The sequence below is a fragment of the Gopherus evgoodei genome, chromosome 13, assembly GCF_007399415.2.
Source record: "Gopherus evgoodei ecotype Sinaloan lineage chromosome 13, rGopEvg1_v1.p, whole genome shotgun sequence".
In the NCBI taxonomy this organism is placed as follows: domain Eukaryota; kingdom Metazoa; phylum Chordata; order Testudines; family Testudinidae; genus Gopherus; species Gopherus evgoodei.
In genome coordinates, this window is record NC_044334.1 from 22,580,977 (window position 1) to 22,603,410 (window position 22,434).

The window sequence follows — 22,434 nt, forward strand, 5'->3', positions numbered from 1 at the left end:
AAAAATAATCACTAGTGGCTCGGATATCTCCTCAGTCAGCTCCTTGAGTATTCTAGGATGCATTCTAGAAGTATTCTAGGCCCTGGTGACTTGAAGACATCTAATTTGTCCAAGTAATTTTTAACTTGTTCTTTCCCTATTTTAGCCTCTTCTGATCTTCCTCATTTTCACTGGCATTCACCATGTTAGACATCCAATCACCACCAACCTTCTTGGTGAAAACCGAAACAAAGAAGTCATTAAGCACCTCTGCCATTTCCACATTTTCTGTTATTTCCCCCCCACCTCGAGTAACGGCCTACCTGGTCCTTGGTCTTCCTTTTGCTTCTAATGTATTTGTAGAATGTTTTCTTGTTACCCTTTTGTCTCTAGACAGTTTGATCTACTTTTGTCCATACATACTTGTGTTATTTGTTTATATTCATCCTTTGTAATTTGACCAAGTTTCCACTTTTTGTAGGACTCTTTTTTGATTTTTGGATCATTGAGTATCTCCATCCTCTCCCTCCTTCATGTTTTCAAAATAACAACCTGCTTATCCCTTAGCATCACACAGCGCCTCCACCTGGCCATCCACCTCATGACAGAAGAGCATTCAGAATGGAGTGAACTGCTTTCACCCTATTATCTGGACCAGGCCAGGAGAACACAGGTGCACCTTCTGGACTGGGGATAAAATAGGGTGCTATGAAAATGTCAGGGTAGTTCCTTGGAGGATAGGTATTTGTGTTAAAAGAGTCACTAGCACAACTGCCACCATTAGTGCTATTCTCAGCAGAGAGGCCCCACTGTCTGGGCATGGAAATAGTTCTTCGAGGTTTGTGGTTGGGGAGCTTGCCCATGTTATACTGTATCTGTTTTATGGATGTAAAGAATTTATTTCCAGGACTTCAAATTTAGCTTGTTACACAAACATTATCTTAATTTTAAAATAAAAGAAAAACCCTGAAGTATGCAGCTGGCCTGTTGGCTCCTGGAAAGGTAACTGCTGACCTTCAGCCAACCTTGCTATACTCTGTGATCCCACATCCACTGACAGAAGTCTGCATTCAACAATGTAAACACTGCCCTGTTATCACACCTGTGTCAAAGTAAGGCTGTAATATAAAGAGACTGATGCAGACCACAAAGACACATTTTTCATACCCTGCTGAAGGAATGAAATTCATTCTGCTCATTCTGCTGTTTTCAGGTATGGCTACCTCATTTACTCATTCTCACACCCTAAGTCTGTCTATCTTGCATATGCATCACAGACTGGAGGTCTTGGTGGGTACGAACTCATCTTGCCACAAATATGGGAGCAGACACAGGTAATCTATGGAAAGTTACAGCTGGACAATGAGATCATCCACCTTCAGAAGCTGCCTCTGCAGCACCCCATTTTTGATAGGCAGGAGCATTATTGCTTTAACTTCAAAAACTCAAAGAAGAAAGCTATTTTCCCACCCTCCCCCATACCCCAGTCTTTAGGACCTGTGATTAACATCAGTTTGATTGCAGCTACAAGGGAACCAGATTGGGCATATCTGGGACGTGAATATGTATTGTCTGCTAATGTCAGGTATAGCTCAACCTGAGCGTTTGTGTTTCTTCTCAGTGGGTGCGGCCGCTGCCGCTGCCACCTCCAGGGCTCTGTTGCAGTTCCGTGCGATGATCAAATGCACTATCCCAAGCAGCAACCCATTACTGGATTACAATAACTATGGCTGCTACTGTGGCCTCGGAGGCAGTGGAACACCAGTGGATACCCTTGACAGGTTGGTGAGACTTTGTCTTCTCAAAATCCTTCCCTCTCCTTGCAGCTGTATCTGCCGTTTTTGCTGACTGTGCCTTCCCAGGTGCCTGTGTCTGTAGGTGTTTGGAGAACATTCCTGGCTAATATGACATTCAGAGCTAAGAAATGGGGTTGTACTGTATTTCACTGTGCACATTCTCAGAGGTTACACATCATCCAAGCAGCTCCTCTTGTTCCACTCTTCTGCTGGTGGTTGCTATATTGAAGAGCTGAAGTGAATGTGTAGAAGCAACTCTTGTAGTGGTGCTAAGTAGCAGCCAAGAGAGAAACAAATTGGGTAATCTGATTTAAGCATACATCATATGGCTTTGTACCTAAGTGATGCCACTACAATGCTACTGATGTAAGTGCATGTGCAACAATAAGACTGAGAATTTGACCCTCTATCTAGCAGATTACTTTCTCTTCAGAGATGCCCTACATTTGCTGTCTGATCATTGTGGCCTTTTGTTTAGAGCATTGTCTAGACAATCCACCCTAGTTAGATAATTTAAAACAAGCCAACTAAGCTCAAGCCTGAGTACATGGTTTTGAATGTATTCCCCATTATTTCACAGGTGCTGTCAGGTGCATGATAACTGCTATTCTGAGGCCCAGAAGCTTTCAGCATGTAAAGGACTTCTGGACAACCCTTACACAGAGCTGTATACCTACAGCTGCTCAGGCACCACCGTTACCTGTAGCAGTATGTCTAACTCTTTCTTATTTCACGTCAGCCACTGATTTCTTTTTTACGGGGTTTGATCTAAGCAGCATCTCCTTCAGCAGGAAGGTGCTTCCTAAAAGCAGGCTTCCTTCTATACCATCAACCACTTCAGCAGAGACAGTGTTTGTTAGGAGTGGGTATACCTCCCCCTAGAGACTCTATAGCAGAGGTGGCCAACCTGAGCCTGAGAAGGAGCCAGAGTTGCCAAAGAGCCACAGTAATATATCAGCAGCCCCCTATCGGCTTCCCCCACTTCACTCCCAATGCCTCCAGCCCACCAGCTGCCCTGCTGATCAGCAACTCCTGATCAGCTGTTTCTTGGCATGTAGGAGGCTCTGAGGGACAAAAGCAAAGACATTGCAGGCTCAGGGGAGAAGGTGAGGCCTGTGGAAAAGCCAGGGGTTGATCAGTGAGCACCTCCCAGCACATTGGAAAGTTGGTGCCTGTAGCTCCAGCCCCGGAGTCGGTGCCTATACAAGGAGCTGCATGTGGCTCTGGAGCCACAGGTTGGCCACCCCTGCTCTATAACAATCACATTCTACACAGCATAGCCCATAGCTCTGGTTTGAAAGGCCTTAACTCCCTGGGATCACAGGTTCATATCTGGGACACACACAGGACAAAGCCTTTTGTCCTGCTAAACTAAGTTCCACACCGTGTCTGGTGCACAGTGCTTCCATCTCTTCTTGCTAGCTATTAAGTTTCATGTCAATTCTTATGAGAGGGGATTTACCCAAGTATTTTGCCCATAGTTTCCTCTCCTCCCACTGTTGAGGGCTACTTGACTGTGGCTCTTTATCCCTGGGGCAGCTCCATTTCAGTAGTGGTGTGTTTGAAGTATTCTGTAAAGAACCTTGAGAGTGTTTCAAATTAAAGGGAGTAGGTATGAGAGTGAAGGGAAGGAATATAACTATTTTAGTTAATCAGCTTCACTTGCCAGCAGAGAGAATCATCTTGGCTGCAAATTCTCCTGCCTGTCACCTAGGAAGATTTAAAGCTTCCCATCACTGTAGTTTGAAACTGCCTCTCTTAACAGTTATTGTTCAAACATCTGAAAACTGAAAGTATGTAATGTTTCCATGAGAGCCACAGGGATTCCCTCAGAGGCTAGTGACACCTAAAAGGGGATAGGCACAATTGACACACAAAGGGTCAGGACCAGAGCAGTGGGCAAAAAAAAAGAAAATATTGGATTCAAAACAACAGAAGTTCTGTCTTCCCTAAAGGGCTGCCATTGCTTGGACTAGGAGAAGCTATCATGTTACCAGGGACCTTCTGAGTTTTCACCTTCCTCTGCAGCATGGGCCATGCACTTGTTAGGACTATCCTACTAAATCATTTCCCTGCCATTACGAGGGTCTTGGTGCAGCAGGTCCCTCCTGTTCTCTGCCCGGGGCACATGGTAATTTAGTCTTGCAAGGGCTGCGCTATGTTGCTCCAATTCTGGTGGTTGGCTTGGCGGGGTTTGGTGTCCTGTGGCTGATAAAGGACTTTGCAGTGGTGGTCCCAGGCCTGTGAACACGGGGGGGCAAGGGATGAGGCAACAGCTTTTCCTGGCCCAGGTCCTGCTAGGGCAAGAGCCGAGCTTTGGGGCGGTGCAGAGTCTTCAGCTCAGTCCTCGCCCTCCAAGGTAACGGGCCCAAGGGCTGGAGAGAGGCGCCGCCGCCTGGGGCCCTGCCCCCACAGCCCGGGGGTGCCAGACGTGCCCTGCTGCCCCCCTCTGGCTCCAAGACCCGCGCGGGGCGAACCGCGCTGGGCTCGCTGCACGGGGAAGGAGCCCGCCTAGTGCGCGGTCCCCAGGGCGGGCCAGGCCCGTGGCCGGACCCTCGCTGACGTCGCCTCCCTTCCCCCCGCAGGCAAGAACGACCCGTGCGAGCTGTTCATCTGCGAGTGCGACCGCAAGGCGGCCATCTGCTTCGCGGGGGCGCCCTACAACCCGGAGCACAAGAACCTGGACTCCGCCCTGTGCGCCTGACCGGCCGAGGGACGGCCCCAGCCCCGACGCTGCGCAATAAAGCCTGACACCCGCCCCGCGCCTCCCGCCTTTTCTTCCGCGCGCCAGGCTGGACTGGGGGATGGGTTCCGCGCCTCAGGGCAGGGGACCCGGCCGCTGGCTCCACCTACCTGCCGGGGCGGGGCAGAGGGCGGGGCGACGCGCGCTAGTTTCCCTGGAGTGACGTAGTAACCCTGCACTCCTAACCGTCACACTAACGCATTGTCACGGGTGCGGCTCACGCGCCGACCTCCCCGATTGGGCCGCTACGGACACGTGTTCCGGGAGCCAGCGACCCTGCGGGAACAGCCGCTACACAGGGGACAGGGAGTTCGTGAGCCCCGCCCACTGCCGGGGTAGGGGATAAGGAGCCACGCCCATTTCCCCTCCCCCATAGGAGACCTAGACCCTTCTACGAGTCCCGGGGACAGCGAGTCCCGCTCACTGATCCCATGGAGGACTGAGCCACGCCCGCCGGCATTTCCTCTCCCTCCCTCCCTCCGCGCACCCCCATAGGGCGATTGGGGCTGTAGAAACTGATCTAGTCCCTCTTTCCTTCAGTGGTATAAGGGGTGGGCAGGTTCACCTGCTCTGCCTTCCCCGCTGTACGAAGAATGAGGGGTTCAGGTCTTTGCTTGAGGGGTAAAGGGGCCGGGCTGTTCCCCTCTGTATTTTCCAAGTTGCTGGATGGCCCCTCCTAACCTGTTCTTGAATGAGGGGAGTGAGTGGGGTCAACATGGTCCAGTCCAGCCCCACCAGTGCCTGTGGGTCATGGTCCTGTTGTGCATGGCCTGTCACTCTGTGACACCCCCGTGCCCCATGGGGGTACTGGCTGCACAGGGAGGTGGGGACAGAAGTGAAGATTGTGGTAGTGTTGTCAGCCTCTGGGCAGGAGTCTGAGGGGACCTCTTCAGCTGCCGCCTCTCTCTTGGGAGAGGGGATTTGACTCCTCAGTGGCATTGAGCCAGCTCCTCTCCACAGCTGGAAGTCACTTTCCTCAAACAGGATGCAGGTCATGGTCTCAGCACTGCCCTTGGGGAAAATGCTTCTGTGTGCAGAGAAGGAGCCTAAGAGAAGCCACGCCCAAGAGGATCACTTATCACCTTATTTTCCTGTGAGAGGATGTTCTATCCTAAAGTTTTCAGCAGTTTCAGCAACTCAGTTATTCCCTACACAGATTCTTGCCAGGAGAGGCTGGCACTAGGGTAGCTATTAGCTCCAATACAGCAGCAATCTACCCTCTTATGTGTCAGTGTCAGGGCCTCAGAATGGGAAAGGAGGGAGGCCTCTACGTAACTCTGCTGGCTTGCTTTCCCAGTCAGGGTAGCTTCACTACCTGTTTTTCTCTAGCAAAGCATAGGATGGAGACCTTGGATGAGTTTGACAACGAGTACCCCCTCAGTATGTCATTCTGCAAGCTGATTTCCCCTGAGGACTTCGAAGTACAGTCTTTATCCTATACTGAGCAGTGCCTGCAAGAACTGTATACAAACATGGAGCGGAGCCCAGAGATCTGTGAGAGGGTCATGCGAAAGCGGAAGCAGATGGAGAAAGAGGCAGCTGGCCTAGCTTCATTCTTAAAGGTACCTGCAGTGCCTTCCTGGCTAACAGCTCCTCCTCCCCCCAACATATCTGAGATTATTGCCGGGAGATTTTATCGGGAATAACAGCGAGAGAGCGTGTCCCTCAGAGCCAGGAACTCTGACTACTCTTGTAATGAGACAAATCACCATGTAGGTTTGCACCACCACTCCTTTCCCTGTTTCTCCTTAGGCTGCTGGTATCTGTGCCACAAGAAGAGGAAAAGGTCTGTTTTCCAAATTGTACATGAGCTTTCCTGAAACCTGCAGCCCTCTCAGGGTTCCCCCCTGCCTCCAGCATGGAAAAGCCTAGATGTAGCCTCATCACATGACCTGGATCAATCTCTTCTGGCACTGGGGAAAGAAGTGCTAGCTTGAGACCACCACTGTAGTCTCCGCCTGTGTGTTGACTCTGATTCTCAGATCGCTATTTGGAGAGCGGTCCTAGTGTTAAGGGGAGTTAAATGTTACTGAAATCACAGGTTGTGATGATATACGTTCAACCTGGTCAATATGAATCCAGTCATGTGATTTCCACTAGTGGGAAATTATGGGAGCAAATACCCCTCACCCCATGGAAAAATTACTCTGTTTTTTAGGAATTTTTTATTTTTGTTTGCTGGGGGAGTGTGCAGGGAATAGAGGCTGGAATTGACAGAGGAAGTGATACTGAAGCTATTGTACTTCCTCCTTTCCCCTGTAGTAAGGGCTCCTTAGCTTGACTCAGGCCATGTCTACATCTAAAATTTTGCAGCGCTGGTTGTTACAGCTGTATTAGTACAGCTGTATAGGGCCAGCGCTGCAGAGTGGCCACACTTACAGCAACCAGCGCTGCAAGTGGTGTTAGATGTGGCCACACTGCAGCGCTGTTGGGCGGCTTCAAGGGGGGTTCCGGGACCGAGAGAGCAAACCGGGAACGCCGCGGTCGGCTCTCTCGGTCCCGGAGCCAGCCAGCAAACCGCGGGGAAGGAGACCTGCTTGCTCGGGGTTCCGGGACCGAGAGAGCAAACCGGGAACGCCGCGGTTTGCTCTCTCGGTCCCGGAGCCAGCCAGCAAACCGCGGGGAAGGAGACCTGCTTGCTCGGGGTTCCGGGACCGAGAGAGCAAACCGGGAACGCCGCGGTTTGCTCTCTCGGTCCCGGAGCCAGCCAGCAAACCGCGGGGAAGGAGACCTGCTTGCTCGGGGTTCCGGGACCGAGAAAGCAAACCGGGAACGCCGCGGTTTGCTCTCTCGGTCCCGGAGCCAGCCAGCAAACCGCGGGGAAGGAGACCTGCTTGCTCGGGGTTCCGGGACCGAGAGAGCAAACCGGGAAAGGAAACCAGCTTCGCCGCGGTTTGCTCTCTCGGTCCCGGAACCCCGAGCAAGCAGGTCTCCTTCCCCGCGGTTTGCTGGCTGGCTCCGGGACCGAGAGAGCAAACCGCGGCGTTCCCGGTTTGCTCTCTCGGTCCCGGAACCCCGAGCAAGCAGGTCTCCTTCCCCGCGGTTTGCTGGCTGGCTCCGGGACCGAGAGAGCAAACCGCGGCGTTCCCGGTTTGCTCTCTCGGTCCCGGAACCCCGAGCAAGCAGGTCTCCTTCCCCGCGGTTTGCTGGCTGGCTCCGGGACCGAGAGAGCAAACCGGGAAAGGAAACCAGCTTGATTACCAGAGGCTTCCTCCTTCCACGGAGGTCAAGAAAAGCGCTGGTGAGTGTCTACATTGCATTACCAGCGCTGGATCACCAGCGCTGGATCCTCTACACCCGAGACAAAACGGGAGTACGGCCAGCGCTGCAAACAGGGAGTTGCAGCGCTGGTGATGCCCTGCAGATGTGGACACTCTCAAAGTTGCAGCGCTGTAACTCCCTCACCAGCGCTGCAACTTTCTGATGTAGACAAGCCCTCAGATACACTCTCCAGCCCTCTAGCTGCTCTGTTCCATTAACTTTCCCCTGATTCCAACCCACGTGAATCTAATGGAAGGCTGAAGGTACCTGATGATTCTGTATGTCACTGCTCTGGCAGTGTAAAGGGGCCTTAAAGTGAGTGTAAATGTCCCTCTGAGACTGCCCCTTGTGCAGGGAGCTGCCTGACCTGTGTAAAAGCTCTACCCCAGTCCTTCTCCTAGTCCATAACATAGGGGTGCACTGAGGGGATGGCCAGATTGCACAGCACTACAGCTGTTCTCGGATTAACAGGGTTCACAGGGAGCTATGGGAAGCAGAATGTTAGAGCAGCCCAGAGGCTGCTGCAGTTTACACTGGGAGCATGCACAACCCTACCAACCAACAGAAGGAGGGGGGGCGTTAAAAAGGTAGCTTAAAGCTATCTTTGTGATTTCAAATCACTAACGCTCCCACTGCACACACAGCCTGGTTTTCAGTGACTCTGTTCCTGTGCTCGGGGCAGGGATGGAAGCTGTGGGAGGGACAAACAGAACATTAAAGCCATAACAGCTGTTATGTGGAATACTGGAGAGATGGTGAGGTAGTCTTGTGAACCAACAGTCCACTTTGGCTATTAGACAGCAGTATCCACTGCAGAGGCGAATAGCAGTGCCTTACCCTCCCTTTCCCCTCCCCCCCCCATGTTGTTTTCTAGGCCAAGTTTTTCTGGACACTTCAGGGAGAGATGAATTACTGTAACTATGTGGGGATTGCGGAGATGCAAGAGAAGGTGGTGCAGCTGAAACGAGACATGCAGAAAGTGAACAACTATGCTCAGGGTAATCCCTGTGCTTCAGTCTCCCTTTGGGCCTGTGGCACAACTCTAGGAAGTTTCCCTTCTAGGCTCCCCTCTTTCCATCCTGTGGCTTGTGATGCAGAAGAGAAAATGCAGCAGTGTTATAACAGTGCCTTTCCCTATTGGGAAGGGATAACTCAGGAGTCTAAGCACAAGGTTGAAATAGCTAAGCTCCCCGAAACAGTTTATTTTAGCTAGAATCTCTCTAGTGATTTTTATCCATAGATCTGAATGCTTTACAAAGGGAGATAAGCAGTATTATCTCTGTTACCTATGAAGAATTAGCCATAGGGAGATGAAGTAACTTTGTGACAGTCACACAGTGAGTTGGGGGCAAGGCTGTGAATTGTACCGAGGTCTTCTGTTTCCAAGTCTAGTGCCTGGGCAGCACAGCCTCCCCAGTTTGCCTCATTGTCCTGGGCCAAAATTTCCCTTTCATTATGCACCAGTTGTGTGCCTATTTGCCGCTCTCCCATCCCTGACATGGCTGTTTTAGTGGTGGTTTATGTATAAAAGTTTGTGAACCACTTTGGGATGTCTAGGATGAAAGATGTTATAGAAATATTAGATGTAATTGTTTGTTAATTAGGTGTTTGAATTCTGATGGCCATTTTCACCCCTGTCTATGATATAGCTCTGATGTATCCTTCTCCCTTCTCGGCTTCCTGGTTATATTAGCAACTGGTATAGAGAGGGGTGTGTGTGTATCAACCTACAGCACTTCAGCATACCGCACACTTAACTGTGTAGACCCTCCTGATGCACACTAAAAGTTCCCTAGTATGTACTGACATACCACAGTTTGAAACAGAGAGACGGGACTGTCCCTTATCGTTATGCTCTAATTGGTGGACAGCAGCTCTGAGATCTGCCCAGAAGCCTATACAACTGCATAGTTTTGAACTACTTAGAAGAGCCGGGAAAGGACAGCCCTTGACAGGGAAATGCCCTCTCTGTATCCCCACTCTGGGGTCTAATTCCATGCATTATTAGGTAGTCTATGGTAGCTGCACATGCACCTCAGGCCAGGCTGGGGGTTAAGTTGTCTGAGTAGAGGAGGCTGTAAGCTACACATGTCAAGGTGTCCAGATGCTAGAGATGACTGAAGGATGGAGCTGTGTCTCATGGCTCTGTCCAGCTCTGAGGTGTGTATTTTGGGGCTCATGGGGAAATCTTAGCTCAACATAAGAACATAAAAACGGCCATACTGGGTCAGACCAAAGGTCCATCTAGCCCAGTATCTTGTCTTCTGACAGTAGCCTACGCCAGGTGCATCAGAGGGAATGTAAGAACAAGTAATCATCAAGGGGTCCATCTCCTGTCACCCATTCCCAGCTTCTGGCAAACAGAGGTTAGGGACACCATCTCTGCCCATCCTGTTTAATAGCGATTGATGGACCTATCCTCCATTAATTTATCTAGTTCTTTTTTGAACTCTGTTATAGTCTTGGCCTTCACAACATCCTCTGGCAAGGAATTGCACAGGTTGATTGTGCGTTATGTGAAAAAATACTTCCTTTTGTTTGGTTTAAACTTGCTGCCTCTTAATTTCATTTGGTGGTCTCTAGTTCTTGTGTTATGAGAAGGAGTAAATAACACATCCTTATTTACTTTCTCCACCTCAGTCATGATTTTATAGACCTCTATCATATCCCCCCTTAGTTGTCTCTTTTTCATGCTGAAAAGTCCAAGTCTTATAAATCTCTCTTTTTACAGCAGCTGTCCCATACCCCTAATCATTTTTGTTGCCCTCTCTGAACCTTTTCCAATTCCCATATATCTTTTGTGAGATGGGGCAACCACATCTGCACACAGTATTCAAGATGTGGGCGTACCATGGATTTATATAGAGGCAATATGATATTTTCTATCTCATTATCTATCCCTTTCTTAATGGTTCCCAACATCCAGTTCACTTTTTTCACTGCCGTTGCACGTTGAGTGGATGTTTTCAAAGAACTATCCACAATGACTCCAAGATCTCTTTCTTGAGTGTTAACAGCTAATTTAGACCTCATCATTTTATATGTATAGTTGGGATTATGTTTTCCCATGTGCATTACCTTGCATTTATCAACATTGAATTTAATCTGCCATTTAATTGCTCAGTCACGCAGTTTTGTGAGATCCTTTTGTAGCTCTTCGCAGTCTGCCTGGGACTTAACTATCTTGAGTTCTTTTGTGTCATCTGCAAATTTTGCTGCCTCACTGTTTACCCTTCTTTCCAGATCATTTATGAATATGTTGAATAGGACTGGTCCAGTACAGACCCGTGGGGGACACCACTATTTACAGACCCGTGGGGGACATGATAGCAGTTTTCTAAAAGGGTGTCATCAGGAGGAGGGAGAAAACTTGTTCACCTTAGCCTCTAATGATAGAACAAGAAGCAATGGGCTTAAACTGCAGCAAGGGAGATTTAGGTTGGACATTAGGAAAAAGTTCCTAACTGTCAGGGTAGTTAAACACTGGAATAAATTGCCTAGGGAAGTTGTGGAATCTCCATCTCTGGAGATATTTAAGAGTAGGTTAGACAAATGTCTATAAGGGATGGTCTAGACTGTGTTTGGTCCTGCCATGAGGGCAGGGGACTGGACTCGATGACCTCTCGAGGTCCCTTCCAGTCCTAGAGTCTATGAATCTATGAATCCTCTCCATTCTGAAAACTGACCATTTATTCCTACCCTTTGTTTCCTATCTTTTAACCCATCTCTCTGTGCACTTTGGAAAGATTATGTCCAGCGCAAACATGAGTCCAGCATCTCAGTTGCCCCCTCTGCTTGAGCAGGGTTTTCCTTTTATTGTGCTTCAATGTGAAACTGAACTGCCCTGAGGCTCAGAGGATATTTTCCAGGATGAGGAATTTGTCCAGCATTCTTTCCATCAGGCCTGGCATCCATTCCTTTAGCAGCAGCAGAGGCTTTAGGCTCCAGTAAGGATATATGACCTCTCGATGTCGCAGCACACCAGCCCGCACCACTTCCCGTGCACACTCCTCTTTGGGATTTGCCTGCATGGTGATTTTATCACCGATGATTTTCAAAGCATTGTCTGGGATAAAGAGAACAATTATCACACAGAGTATCTCATTCCCGCTCTTCTTCCAGATTAAACAGAGTGTATCTTGGTGCATTGGGGAGCATGAGCTCTCTGAACTACAGGAGCCAACTCCCAAACCTTTTCTATAGTTCTAAAGATCATTATCATATAATAAATCTCCTGACCTCCCCTTCTTCCCCTGAGATTCTCTCTCAACATCTGGATGATATTTATCCCCTTCTGCACTGTGTGTTGCAGCCTAATGATTGGGTCTCTCAGTAGAGAGTAGCATTTTTGTTTTACCTGTGTCAATATATCCCAGCACAGCAACTGTGACTGAGAGACTGATCTCCCGAAGCCGCAGCTCCCTGCGTAACGAGCTGTAGAATCCTTCCAGAGCGAACTTGGCTGCACTGTATGAGAGGGTGAATGGGGCTCCTATCCGACCTGAAGAGAATCAAAGCAACAGGAATAGCTGAGAACTTCCCTCAAGGAAACGATTCGCTGAGGGAAACGGTTTTAGGCATGTGGAGCTATCAGAGGACAAGCTGGAGTCTCTCACATAGATCCAAGTCTAAATTACTGTTCAGATCATTTTTCTGTTGCATAACTGCCAACCTCAGTAACCAGACATGTCTTCTATTAGATGAGGCAGCCTTACCAGCTCTTGCTGGGATCCCATCAAATCTCACAAGCTAAACAGGGGCAGGGCATGTCAGTGCTTGGGAGGAGACCTCTAGGCAGGGGCGGCTCTAGCTGTTTTGCCACCCCAAGCATGGCAGACAGGCTGCCTTCGGCGGCTTGTCTGCGGGAGGTCCCCAGTCCCGCAGCTTCGGCGTACCTGCTGCTGAATTGCTGCCGAATCTGCAGGACCGGCGGACCTCCCGCAGGCAAGCCACTGAAGGCTGCCTGACTGCCGCCCTCCCAGGGACCGGCAGGGCGCCCCCCGCAGGTTGCCGCCCGAGAGACGCGCTTGGAGCACTGGTGCCTGCGGCCGCCGCTACCTCTAGGGGCACTTGTAGTGTTGATGGTTTCGTAGGTGGCCCTCTTTACTCTGCTTTGAGTTAGTACTCAGACTAAATCACCAGGGTAGCTGCATTTCAGCGGTGGGTGAGTGATCCCAGTGAACAGTTTCTACAGAGCATTTTGAAAGACAGATTCGGAGGAGAGTTGTAATTACTCATTCTCTGCCACCAAAGAGAGAATGAAACTTCTCTGGAACTAAAAGCCTTTGTAACAGGCAAGAAGAGACTGGCTGTGGTTGTAACTAATGGCTTTTCCTGTGAAGGAGGCGAGATGAGACAGTGATTCCACCAGTATTGTTAGCTGTGAGATTGGTTTGACTGAGTAGGGCAGCTTGGATGCGTTCACTGGTAACTGAAAGAAGCAGCCTTCCTTACCACTCAGGGATGAGATGACAATGATGCTGCCCTGAGACTCCTGCAGCATGGTCATTGCAGAAACTGTCAGCTGGACGTAGCTCAAGAAGTTGACAGTCATGGAGCTGGTCACTGCTGCCATGTCTCCTTGGAATGGGCCAAACCGGCCACTCCCCCCAACATGGTTCAAAACCAGGTAGTCGAGACCCCCTGAAAGAGAAAGGGAAACACAGATTCAGATGAAGTGTGTGCATCTGTTCTTGGATCAGGATGGATGCGGTACACTATCTGCCCTCTCTGCTCCAAGATAGCAGCCGTTCTGAATCAGAGTCCTACCAGAATCAGGGGATCTGCACTGGGATGCACTCACATTTCATCACAAATATTTCTTAGGTGGAGCTGGACTAGGGTGACCAGACAGCAAGTGTGAAAAATCAGGAAAGTGGGTGGGGAGTAATAGGCGCCTATATAAGAAAAACACCCAAAAAATGGGACTGTCCCTATAAAATCAGGATATCTGGTCACCCTAAACTGGAATAACAGCCACTGAGGTCAGTACAGTGCTACCCTGACATAAAACAGTTTTGGGGAGCCAAAAATCCCTACTGAGTTCTAAGTGAAACGCCATTATATAGGGGTAGTGGTGGCAGGACTGCAGCGGTGATTTAAAGAGCCTGGGGCTCCTGTCACAGGGAGCGCCAGGCCCTTTAAATCACCAGTGAAGCCCCGCTGCCACAGCCCCGGAGTAGTGGCAGCAGGGATCCAGCGGTGATTTAAAGGACCCGGGGCTCCCTGCAGCAGCCCTGGACCCTTTAAATCACCGGTGAATCTTGCTGCCTCAGCCTTGGGGTAGCAGCGGCAGGACTCTGGCGGTGACTTAAAGGGCCCGGGGCTCCGGCCTCTGCAGGGAGCCCGGACCCTTTAAAGCGCTGCCTCGCTGCCGGAGTCCCGGGGTAGTGGCAGCAGGGCTCCAGCAGTGATTTAACGGGCCCTGGGCTCCCTGCAGCAGCCTGATCCCTGGACCCTTTAAAGTGCCGCCAGAGCCCCGCTGCTACCACGCTATATGCGAACCTGTGTTATATCGAGTCGCATTATAACGGGGTAGCGGTGTATTTAAACTCCCACAGATTTAAAAGGGAATAGAACTGGACTCTGATATTGTTGGCCTTGGTCCCAAGCTGATTCCCACTTTCCCCAGAGTCAGGATGCAGGTCAGCTATTCCTGCTGATGCTCTTGATGGCTGGTGACTTTGGAGTCAGGACCCTAGCAGAGAAACCACTCAGAACTCCATTCTGCTCATATGCCAGTGGAGCCGTCTCAGGCATATACAGTCAGACTCTGCTTTTCCCTCCTCTGTGCAGACTGCTGAAGGACCTACCCCATTTTCACTGCAGCCTTCCCTCCTCCCTGACAAATCCAACCCAGCACCCGATGTATGTCTGACTTGCCTGCAGCTACTCAGTGCACACTCGAGTGCTCTATTGTGAGAGATGGTGTTTATTCCATCTGACACTGAGCACAGGCAGCTTGGGATGAAGCAGCAGCTGTTGATTAAAGCAAGCACCCTTAATGGCTGTTCAACTTCCCAGTGAAGCTGCCCTGCTACCACTGAGGTTTAGTGCAGGGATTTTCCAGCTGGAGTGTGGGGCAAAGTCCCCGTCTGGAATTCTCTGCATCTCTGCTGCCAGCTGAAGTAGTTAGTTATTAAAAAGAGAGCTCGACTAAGACTACAGGGAATCAGTGTTTGGGAATCTGTGTGGCTGGGCCAATCCCTAGGATGGTCAAGCTTTTTCCTGTTAGCCGAAAAATGGAGCATCCTGTTTCCGGGAAAGGCAGCATGGGTGATTGGAGGAGATGACCCAAGAGAGGTCTGTGTCCTTCCCTGTCCCAGGAGGACAAGGAAAAGGAGGGAAGAGATGCAAGTTTTACTCAGTTTGTTTCTGGCGTCTTCAATGACATTCTGGGCTGAAGTCAAGTTGTTCATGTCAGACACCACATGCCTGGCAGAACTCGCTCCCAGTTCCAGACACTTCTGTGCCACCTGAAAACAAAAGAGCAGCTGTCAGCAAAGAACTTGACACTGCAGCAGGCTGTGCAGCCTTTCACATTGCAGCTGTTTCGTAGCACAGAGGAGAGCATGCAGCCGTCTGCTTCATTTCGCCCCACGTTAATGGATGGGGCAGGAACTTGGTCTAGCATGAAATAGAAGGGACTGAATGGTGCTGAAGAATCACATTGGGCAGGGGAGCAAAGTGATGATTTGCAGCAGCACGCTCAAGGCTGCATCCTGGCCTCGGGTGTGAACGCAACTTCTGTTGAGAGAAGAGGGTTGTAATGTGGGTGAGTGGCCAATGTGTCCTGGTGTTTGGCCATCCCTGCACCCTGCTGTGTGGAATTGGAGAGGGGGGTATAATAGAAGCCCAAATGTTCCATTTCTCCACCCTCCTTGGGTTGTTTCTTTTGGGGTCTTACCTCCTTGAGCTGCTTCTCCCTCCTGGCAGTGAGGAGCAGGTGCGCTCCCATTCGTGCAAACTCATAGGCTATTTGTTCCCCAATCCCAGTGCTCGAACCAGTGACCAGCACACGCTTCCCTCGCACCATTTCTGGAGGTTTAAAAGGCTGTTAGCAGGAATTTGCCCCACTGCTTCCCTAAGATCCTGGGCATCGGGGAGCCCCAGGACTCCTATGCTGATTCTCTCAATCCCAACAATATGTACCATCGAAGAGGGTCTATCTCTTCATCTGTAAAATGGAGATAGTGATACTCCAGGAGTACTGAGAGTATTTGTAAAGTGCTGAGCACTAAATTATACAACTGGGGAGTGGTTACAACGTTGATCAGCCCGACCTGTTGGAGCAGAGACCATTTGTGATATGGGTTTATGTGTAATTGGACAAGTTAGGGAGGGAAAGGACCTATTGGGTCACCCCATCCCTCTCCCTGCCACTACAGGATATGGTACGTCCAGGCTCGCTTTAAATGTCCCAAGCGATGGGACTTACACTATTTCCCTTGGAAGGCTATTCCACAGGCTAATGCATCTCTCTGCAAACGTGGTCTTACCTGCTATTACAGAAAGCATGTTCCCCAAACACATCGCTCTTGTGATGGGAGCTCATGGCAAGCACCAGAAAGTTGGTTCTCCCAGTGGCTCCTTTTAAAAAGAGGTATTTTCTCCCTTTCCTGATATTTGGGTTCCCTAGCCTCTGAAACAAGTTTCTCCCAAGTCCTGGTCTTTCCTTGCTACTCAGAACCAGCGTTTCTCCTTTGTCACCACCTGGAGGAAATCTTCTGCTGCAGCCACAAGCTTCCATTGTGATAACACGTCTGTAGTGAAGTATCTGGCTTCCCTTAGGGCATCGTTGGGGCTCATTTCCTGTCACCATTTTGCATTTGCTAAACTCATTGGAGTGGTTCCCCTTACAGTGGAGACTGAGCCACATGCCCCCTGCTTCATTACCCCCTTTTACACTTACCCTTCTCTTTGTTCACCTCTTGTTTTTCAGCTCCAACTTTTTATATGCCTCTTAAATAGATCATTGTCATAGATCTAGCTTAGTTTTAGAAAGGATTTTTCAATTGCTTTGGATGCTGTCAGTAGTCAGCAAATGGGAGTCATTGTTTCCCTTTGCATTGAGCTGTGAGAGTGCCACAAAAGGGGACTAACCTTCGTCCTGATTTCAGCTCACTTTTTGGCAATCAGCGAAGGATCTGATCTGTAACAGGGAGTCAGCCCTAGCCCTCTTCTGTGCCTGGGGTGTGAATTCCCTGGGGGCCCATCCTGCTTTGCTTACCTGCAGATAGGGTTTCCTGGCTGTAGAAATAATAAGCACATAGGCCAGCAAGGAGTGAGAGGAGAAGCCTGATTGCAGCCATTGTATCAGCTCTGTGATAGATACTGGAGTGAATCATTAAACCCAGCAGGCTCTTTCATGGCCAAGTGCTAAACCAGTGAAGGTCACAGTCTGATTTCAGCCTATGCCACTGTCTGATTTCTCTCACCAGCCTCACATTGGAGCATAGCATCACCTTCCTCCTGACATCAGTTTGCACTGGACTAGGTATGTGCTAGGGCAGAGATTTACCGTTTAACCAAGATCCCCTTTTGCACAGTGCACCACATATGGTGCCATCTCTTCTGAGCTGCATCCAACTGTTCTGGCTTGAACTACATGGAAGATGTTAATTGGCTGCTGTTTAGGGAGAAAGTTACTCACCTTTGTTGTGGGAGAGCAGACTCTGGAAGCTGCTGCAGACCATTAGCAGCCATTTGTCCTCTTACTGTCCCTTGTCAATATGAGCATTTTGAGGGATGGTGGTTTAGGGTGAGACCCAAAGAACATTGGACACAGCTTCTCCATCCTGACTAGCTGGTAGGGAGCATCACTAAACAGTACTATATATGTTCTTGTACCATGCTCATCAGCATAGTATTTGAGTGCCCTCCAATTGTGCATTAAGCAACATGATTAATGTCTGCCATATGTTGTTTGGTCTCTCATCCTCTCTCCACAGGGAGAAGTGTATGCATTGGTGTCTTGCTTTAGCAGTTTTTTTTTTAAATAACTATACATGTTGCTATACATTTGTTAGAGAAGGCAGGTGAAAGAAATACACCTTGCAGTTGGAGTGGAAGGTGGTGTGACTTGTTATGGATCTTAGTTCCTGAGGGAGTTAATTTCATAGTCTTGGACCAGCTCCTGAGAAAGTTCTGTCTCCTGCACAGATAAGCTTTTATCCTTATGGCAGAGAGATCCATTGAGCCAGAGGAACATGGAGAACATTGTCAGTGGAAAGCCATTGCCTCCCTCAGAGACCAGAGTGGGTCTAAATCTTCCCTCATGTATGGCACTTTGCAGGATTTTTCTCTCACTGGTTCCCCACCATAATGGAGTAATAGAAGGGTCCAGTAATGCTCTCCTGCTTGGCAGTGATCACTGGCTATAAGAAAGGGAAGCTGGAGAGTTTGGCTCCCAGGTTAGACAGAATTCACTGAATGCTAGTTATAACAGAGTCTTGATGCTAAAGTGATGGGCACATCAGAACTGCCTGGACTGCAGTTGCAGCCTTTCTGTTGCGGGTCTGCTGTAAAGAAGAAATTAAGAAATATGGCAAATGCTGGTCTAGTCCATCCTGAGATTAAACTGGCTCAAGCACCCACAGCAGGGAGATGGTTCAGTTGTGTGAGCAAGGAAAGCTGGCTGAGTTGTTTGGATTGTCATGCCTGAGAGAGATGCAGAGAAGCAAGTCTGAAGCCTGTACACAGCACCCTGTGCTTGCCACTACAGAGGGATGCTCAAGCTTGTGGGACATAAATGCCAGCAGGCAAGAACGGACCAATAGCCCATCTAGTCTGGTATCCTGTCTCTCACCATAGGAGGTGCAAAACCCTATTGGCCATAATGTACTTAACATCTGATACTGTATCGTTGCCAAGGAGAATTCAGGTGCTCAGGTAATGCCTTGAAGCATGACAGCTGTTGGCCCTTATAACTATTCCCCTCGCTGGTGCCTCTGCAGATGGTGTGACATTATTTTAAAATGCAGTGGGTCTAATTTGCAAAGCTATTAGCAAAAATGCATAGGTAGTTACTGAGATTTCACTTGCACTTTGGGTATCTGCACATGCCAAGCGCTAGCTGTGAGTCTTACTAGCTATCACGTGCACAAATAGTAAATATGTACATTTGCCTCCAGCTTTTTGAAAATTATGCTCTCTAGACTATACTAAGCTCTAATGATGCACTAATATATTGTGGCTGTGTTTCACTTTTTTATGTGTTGTTGTAGCCATGTTGGTCCCAGGAGAGACAAGCTGTGTGAGGTAATATATTTTATTGGATCAACTTATCTTGGTGAGAGGGAGATGCTTTTGAGTTTACACAGATCTCTTCTTCTAATATCCTCGGACTGACACTGCTACAAAAATGCTTTTTTATACCCATCATTATTTCCTGTATTGAGACAAATTCAAGATACATGGGTTACAGAAAATGGGGGTGTGTGTGCGCGCGCGCGTGCAGAGCTTGGGATTTTTGCCAAAGAAAAAGAACCCAGCCACAGCTGAGCTGCAGGCAGGATGGGTGGATGAACAAGATCAATGGGTCCCTTCTGGATTTTAATGACTAAGAGGAATGTCACTGCATTAGGCTGAAACTCAACAAATCGAATCTGTTTTAACTATGGGCGTTCACTAGGCATGTGTCCAGCACACCAGGATTTTGCTCTCTCTCAGAAGGAGAGTATCTTAAGCAGGGAGCAATCAGGTGCTTTAAGGAAAATGTCCTCTCTGAATTTATTACTGGTGAAAGATGCTAGATTGACAGGTCTGGAGGGCAAAGTCCTCTGTCCACACATTCACTGTCCTCCCAGCATTTCTCCTCTCTAGCCTGGAAGGACAACTGCCCAGGGTGGGAGAGTTCAGTTTCCATGACCTCTCTGCTGAGACGGCCAACAGGTGGCCAGTTGTGCTGATGTGGACACTCACCCAATAGGAACTTGACTGAGCCCCTCCATATTTATGTCCTGTAGGCCACAAGCAGCCACCACGGGCTGGGAGCTTTCTGTCACAACTGACCTGAGCTGCATTAGGACACCCTGATCTAGGCTCCATTGACTATTACCAAACCCTGAGCTGTCCAGTTCCCCTCTGGCCTTGATTTTGAAATAGATGGTATCACAAGAACTGAAGAACTACATTGTACCCTGCCTGCCTCTCTGGGCAGTGAAACACACCCGAAGGCCTTACAGTTGCTGGTTTGAAGTGCTTTGGGGGTATGCTTTTGTCTTCTTTTCTCATAGCTGCAAAGGCTGTGAAAATGCGACGTCCAAGGCAAGTGACTGGGAAGAAGCAAGCTCTGGAGGGTGGGTTCTGTCCCTCCTGGGCCAGGACTTCTGGCTCCACTGCTCCTCCCAAGTTCACCATGCCCAGGGTCTTCGGACCTTTTCCCGAACTGATGAGCAAACAGGTTTGTACTTCGATCTTCCACTAATATTCCTAGGGACCCCAGTCCTGACATATTGTCAAGCCGTGCAAGTTGTCCAGGCTGCCTGGGGTCTCTGTGCTACCCTCACTGTAGTACAGTACACATGGCACCTGTCCCAGGCTGCAAGCCTCTCTAGTGTGGAGTTAACGCTGACTGTTGGCATTCATACAGGAGCAGAAAGCAAGACTCTCCCAATAGGAACAAGACTCAGTAGCTACTCCAGCCCCAGGCTCTCCCAGCAGAGATTCTGTAGGAAAGGGGCAAGAGCACTGGCTGTGGGGGAGCTCACAGCTACTCCAAGTCTAGCCTCCTCAGCAGAGGCCCTGTAGAGAGTGGGGTAGGCATGCTCATTGTGTGGAGGAGCACTGATTGGTGGGTTAGCTAACTTGCTTGTGAAGAAACAGTGCTTGTGCCGTTGTCTAACGAGAACTTTTATTTCCAATAGATGGACAGAGCAACAGCTTCAAACACTGACCTGAAGCACTACTGGGCTGGGGTGTCGACAATGAACCAAAAGAGGTTTGAGGCATTGGGGAGGGTCAGTATTGCCTAGGAGAGGGTGAGAAAGCAAGGAGGAGAGGAAGCACGTCCCCACTGCCTTATAAGTGATGGAGTGAAGGGGAAAGTGAGAGGGAGTTGGAGGGAAGCAGGCACTTGTCAGTTGTGGGCTGAACACACATTTGATGCCCTTCAATCCCTGTAATGCTGCTCCTCCTGCAGCTTGGTCAGTGTGACGCAGGGATGCCTTCCCTCTTGTCTGTTCCTATAGGACTACTACATCTCCCCCTTCAGGTTCCCCTTGTCCTCAGAGAACCAGGGTGAACAACGGGGCATTGCACAGTTTGGCTGCAGTGAGTGTTAGCTCTCTTCCTGAATGCCTTGTCTTCCAACAGCATGATCGATCTGCATCCTATAGTGCTGAACCCTGGTGGCTTCCATGCCTCCCTCCAGGCTGGTAACCACATCAATAAGCTGAGGTACACCAGTCTCTCAAGGTAGGTCTCATTAGTTACCTGCAGCAAAGAATCCTGTGGCACCTTATAGACTAACAGACGTTTTGGAGCATGAGCTTTCATGGGTGGATACCCACTTCGTCGGATGCATGATAGTTACCCGCTATCTCAGGGCCAGATTCTGATCTTGGTTTTTCTGAGGAGAGCTGTACTGTGCAAACAGTCCCAGTAAAGAAATGGCAGAAGGTGCTGCTTCCTATGAGAAGGGATTAGAATATGACCCTTGGGGAGGGGCCTTTTGGCTCCTTGTGGGATCTCCTTTTTGGGGAAGGAAAGGGGAATTTGATTACACATGAAGGGCTCTGATCCTGTTCTCACTGAAGTCAATGATGGTCAAGCTTCCACTTCAGCAATGCTGGATCAGCTTCAGCAGAAAGGGAATCCCATCATCTCAGCCTTATGCTGGTCAAAAACCTCCATAGGAAAGAAAAGGTTAAAGTCCATTGTATAAGAGTGCTAACAAATGAAGCAATGCAGTTTAGAGGATTGACTCTGCAACGATCAGATCCTTGATTGGGAGTGGGAGAAGAGGCAGTGTAGTGGTAGTGAAGAGGCTGTAGTGCATTTGTATACCATAATACTCTATGCAAGTAGGTTTGGACCACTGGGAATTCATTCCATACCATGCTATTCCTGGGTAGTTATATGTACCTCATGTAAAGCATTAGAGGAATGTGGCTTAGCCTAATTTATCAGTAATGCCTGAAGGGTGCTGTGAATTCCTTTCACCGTTGCTCAGCTGCTTGTACTGAACAAATAGGGATAGGTGAAAGAGGTTAGCTACCCATCACATTACTTCTCCCTGGCGATCCTCACTGGAAATGTTTTCTTGTTCTAGGCCTCCTGGGAACAGTCCCAACCCTTCTCCCCAAAAGGCAGGCCCTTCTGACATGAAATCCACACCTTCTGTTTTTGACACTCCCATGCTCTCCAGGTTTCAAGGTGGCTCAGAAGATGACATGGATAATGAGAAACCTGGCCCCAGTTCCTCTCCAAAGGGGGCGTAATTGTCTCTTCCTGTATGGAAAGTTGCTGCATGAATAAAAGTTCCATGCAAGTTACTTGATTGTGGGTGAGAACTCTGCTGTGTAGGAGCAATGATGATAGTCTGAAGAGAATAGCTGATTGGTTGCTTGGGAAGCTTTGGCAGGTGGGGCAATTCTAATAGGCCAGAGCTGGTATGATACTTGTGAGCATCAGCAAACAGACCTATGATTCACT

At 49.3% G+C, this 22,434-nt stretch overlaps 3 protein-coding genes across 3 annotated transcripts; 2 read left to right on the forward strand and 1 right to left on the reverse strand.

Annotated features, from left to right (window-relative positions):
• Positions 1-972: 972 nt before the first annotated feature.
• Positions 973-4,519, forward strand: PLA2G1B (phospholipase A2 group IB). Its single transcript, XM_030583034.1, has 4 exons — positions 973-1,192; positions 1,601-1,760; positions 2,356-2,483; positions 4,361-4,519. The coding sequence occupies exons 1-4, from the start codon at positions 1,117-1,119 to the stop codon at positions 4,477-4,479; spliced, it is 483 nt and encodes a 160-aa protein (XP_030438894.1). The 5' UTR covers positions 973-1,116; the 3' UTR covers positions 4,480-4,519.
• Positions 4,520-4,742: 223 nt separating this feature from the next.
• Positions 4,743-22,278, forward strand: LOC115660902. Its single transcript, XM_030582771.1, has 7 exons — positions 4,743-4,853; positions 5,848-6,080; positions 8,654-8,777; positions 20,016-20,182; positions 20,646-20,719; positions 21,094-21,195; positions 22,052-22,278. Exons 2-7 carry the CDS (start codon positions 5,859-5,861, stop codon positions 22,218-22,220), a joined length of 858 nt encoding a protein of 285 aa, XP_030438631.1. The 5' UTR covers positions 4,743-4,853; positions 5,848-5,858; the 3' UTR covers positions 22,221-22,278.
• Positions 11,556-18,995, reverse strand: LOC115660903 (hydroxysteroid 11-beta-dehydrogenase 1-like protein B). Its single transcript, XM_030582772.1, has 6 exons — positions 17,009-18,995; positions 15,686-15,816; positions 15,143-15,254; positions 13,234-13,422; positions 12,137-12,280; positions 11,556-11,845 (listed from the first exon to the last, which is right to left on the reverse strand). The coding sequence occupies exons 1-6, from the start codon at positions 17,124-17,126 to the stop codon at positions 11,631-11,633; spliced, it is 909 nt and encodes a 302-aa protein (XP_030438632.1). The 5' UTR covers positions 17,127-18,995; the 3' UTR covers positions 11,556-11,630.
• Positions 22,279-22,434: the final 156 nt, after the last annotated feature.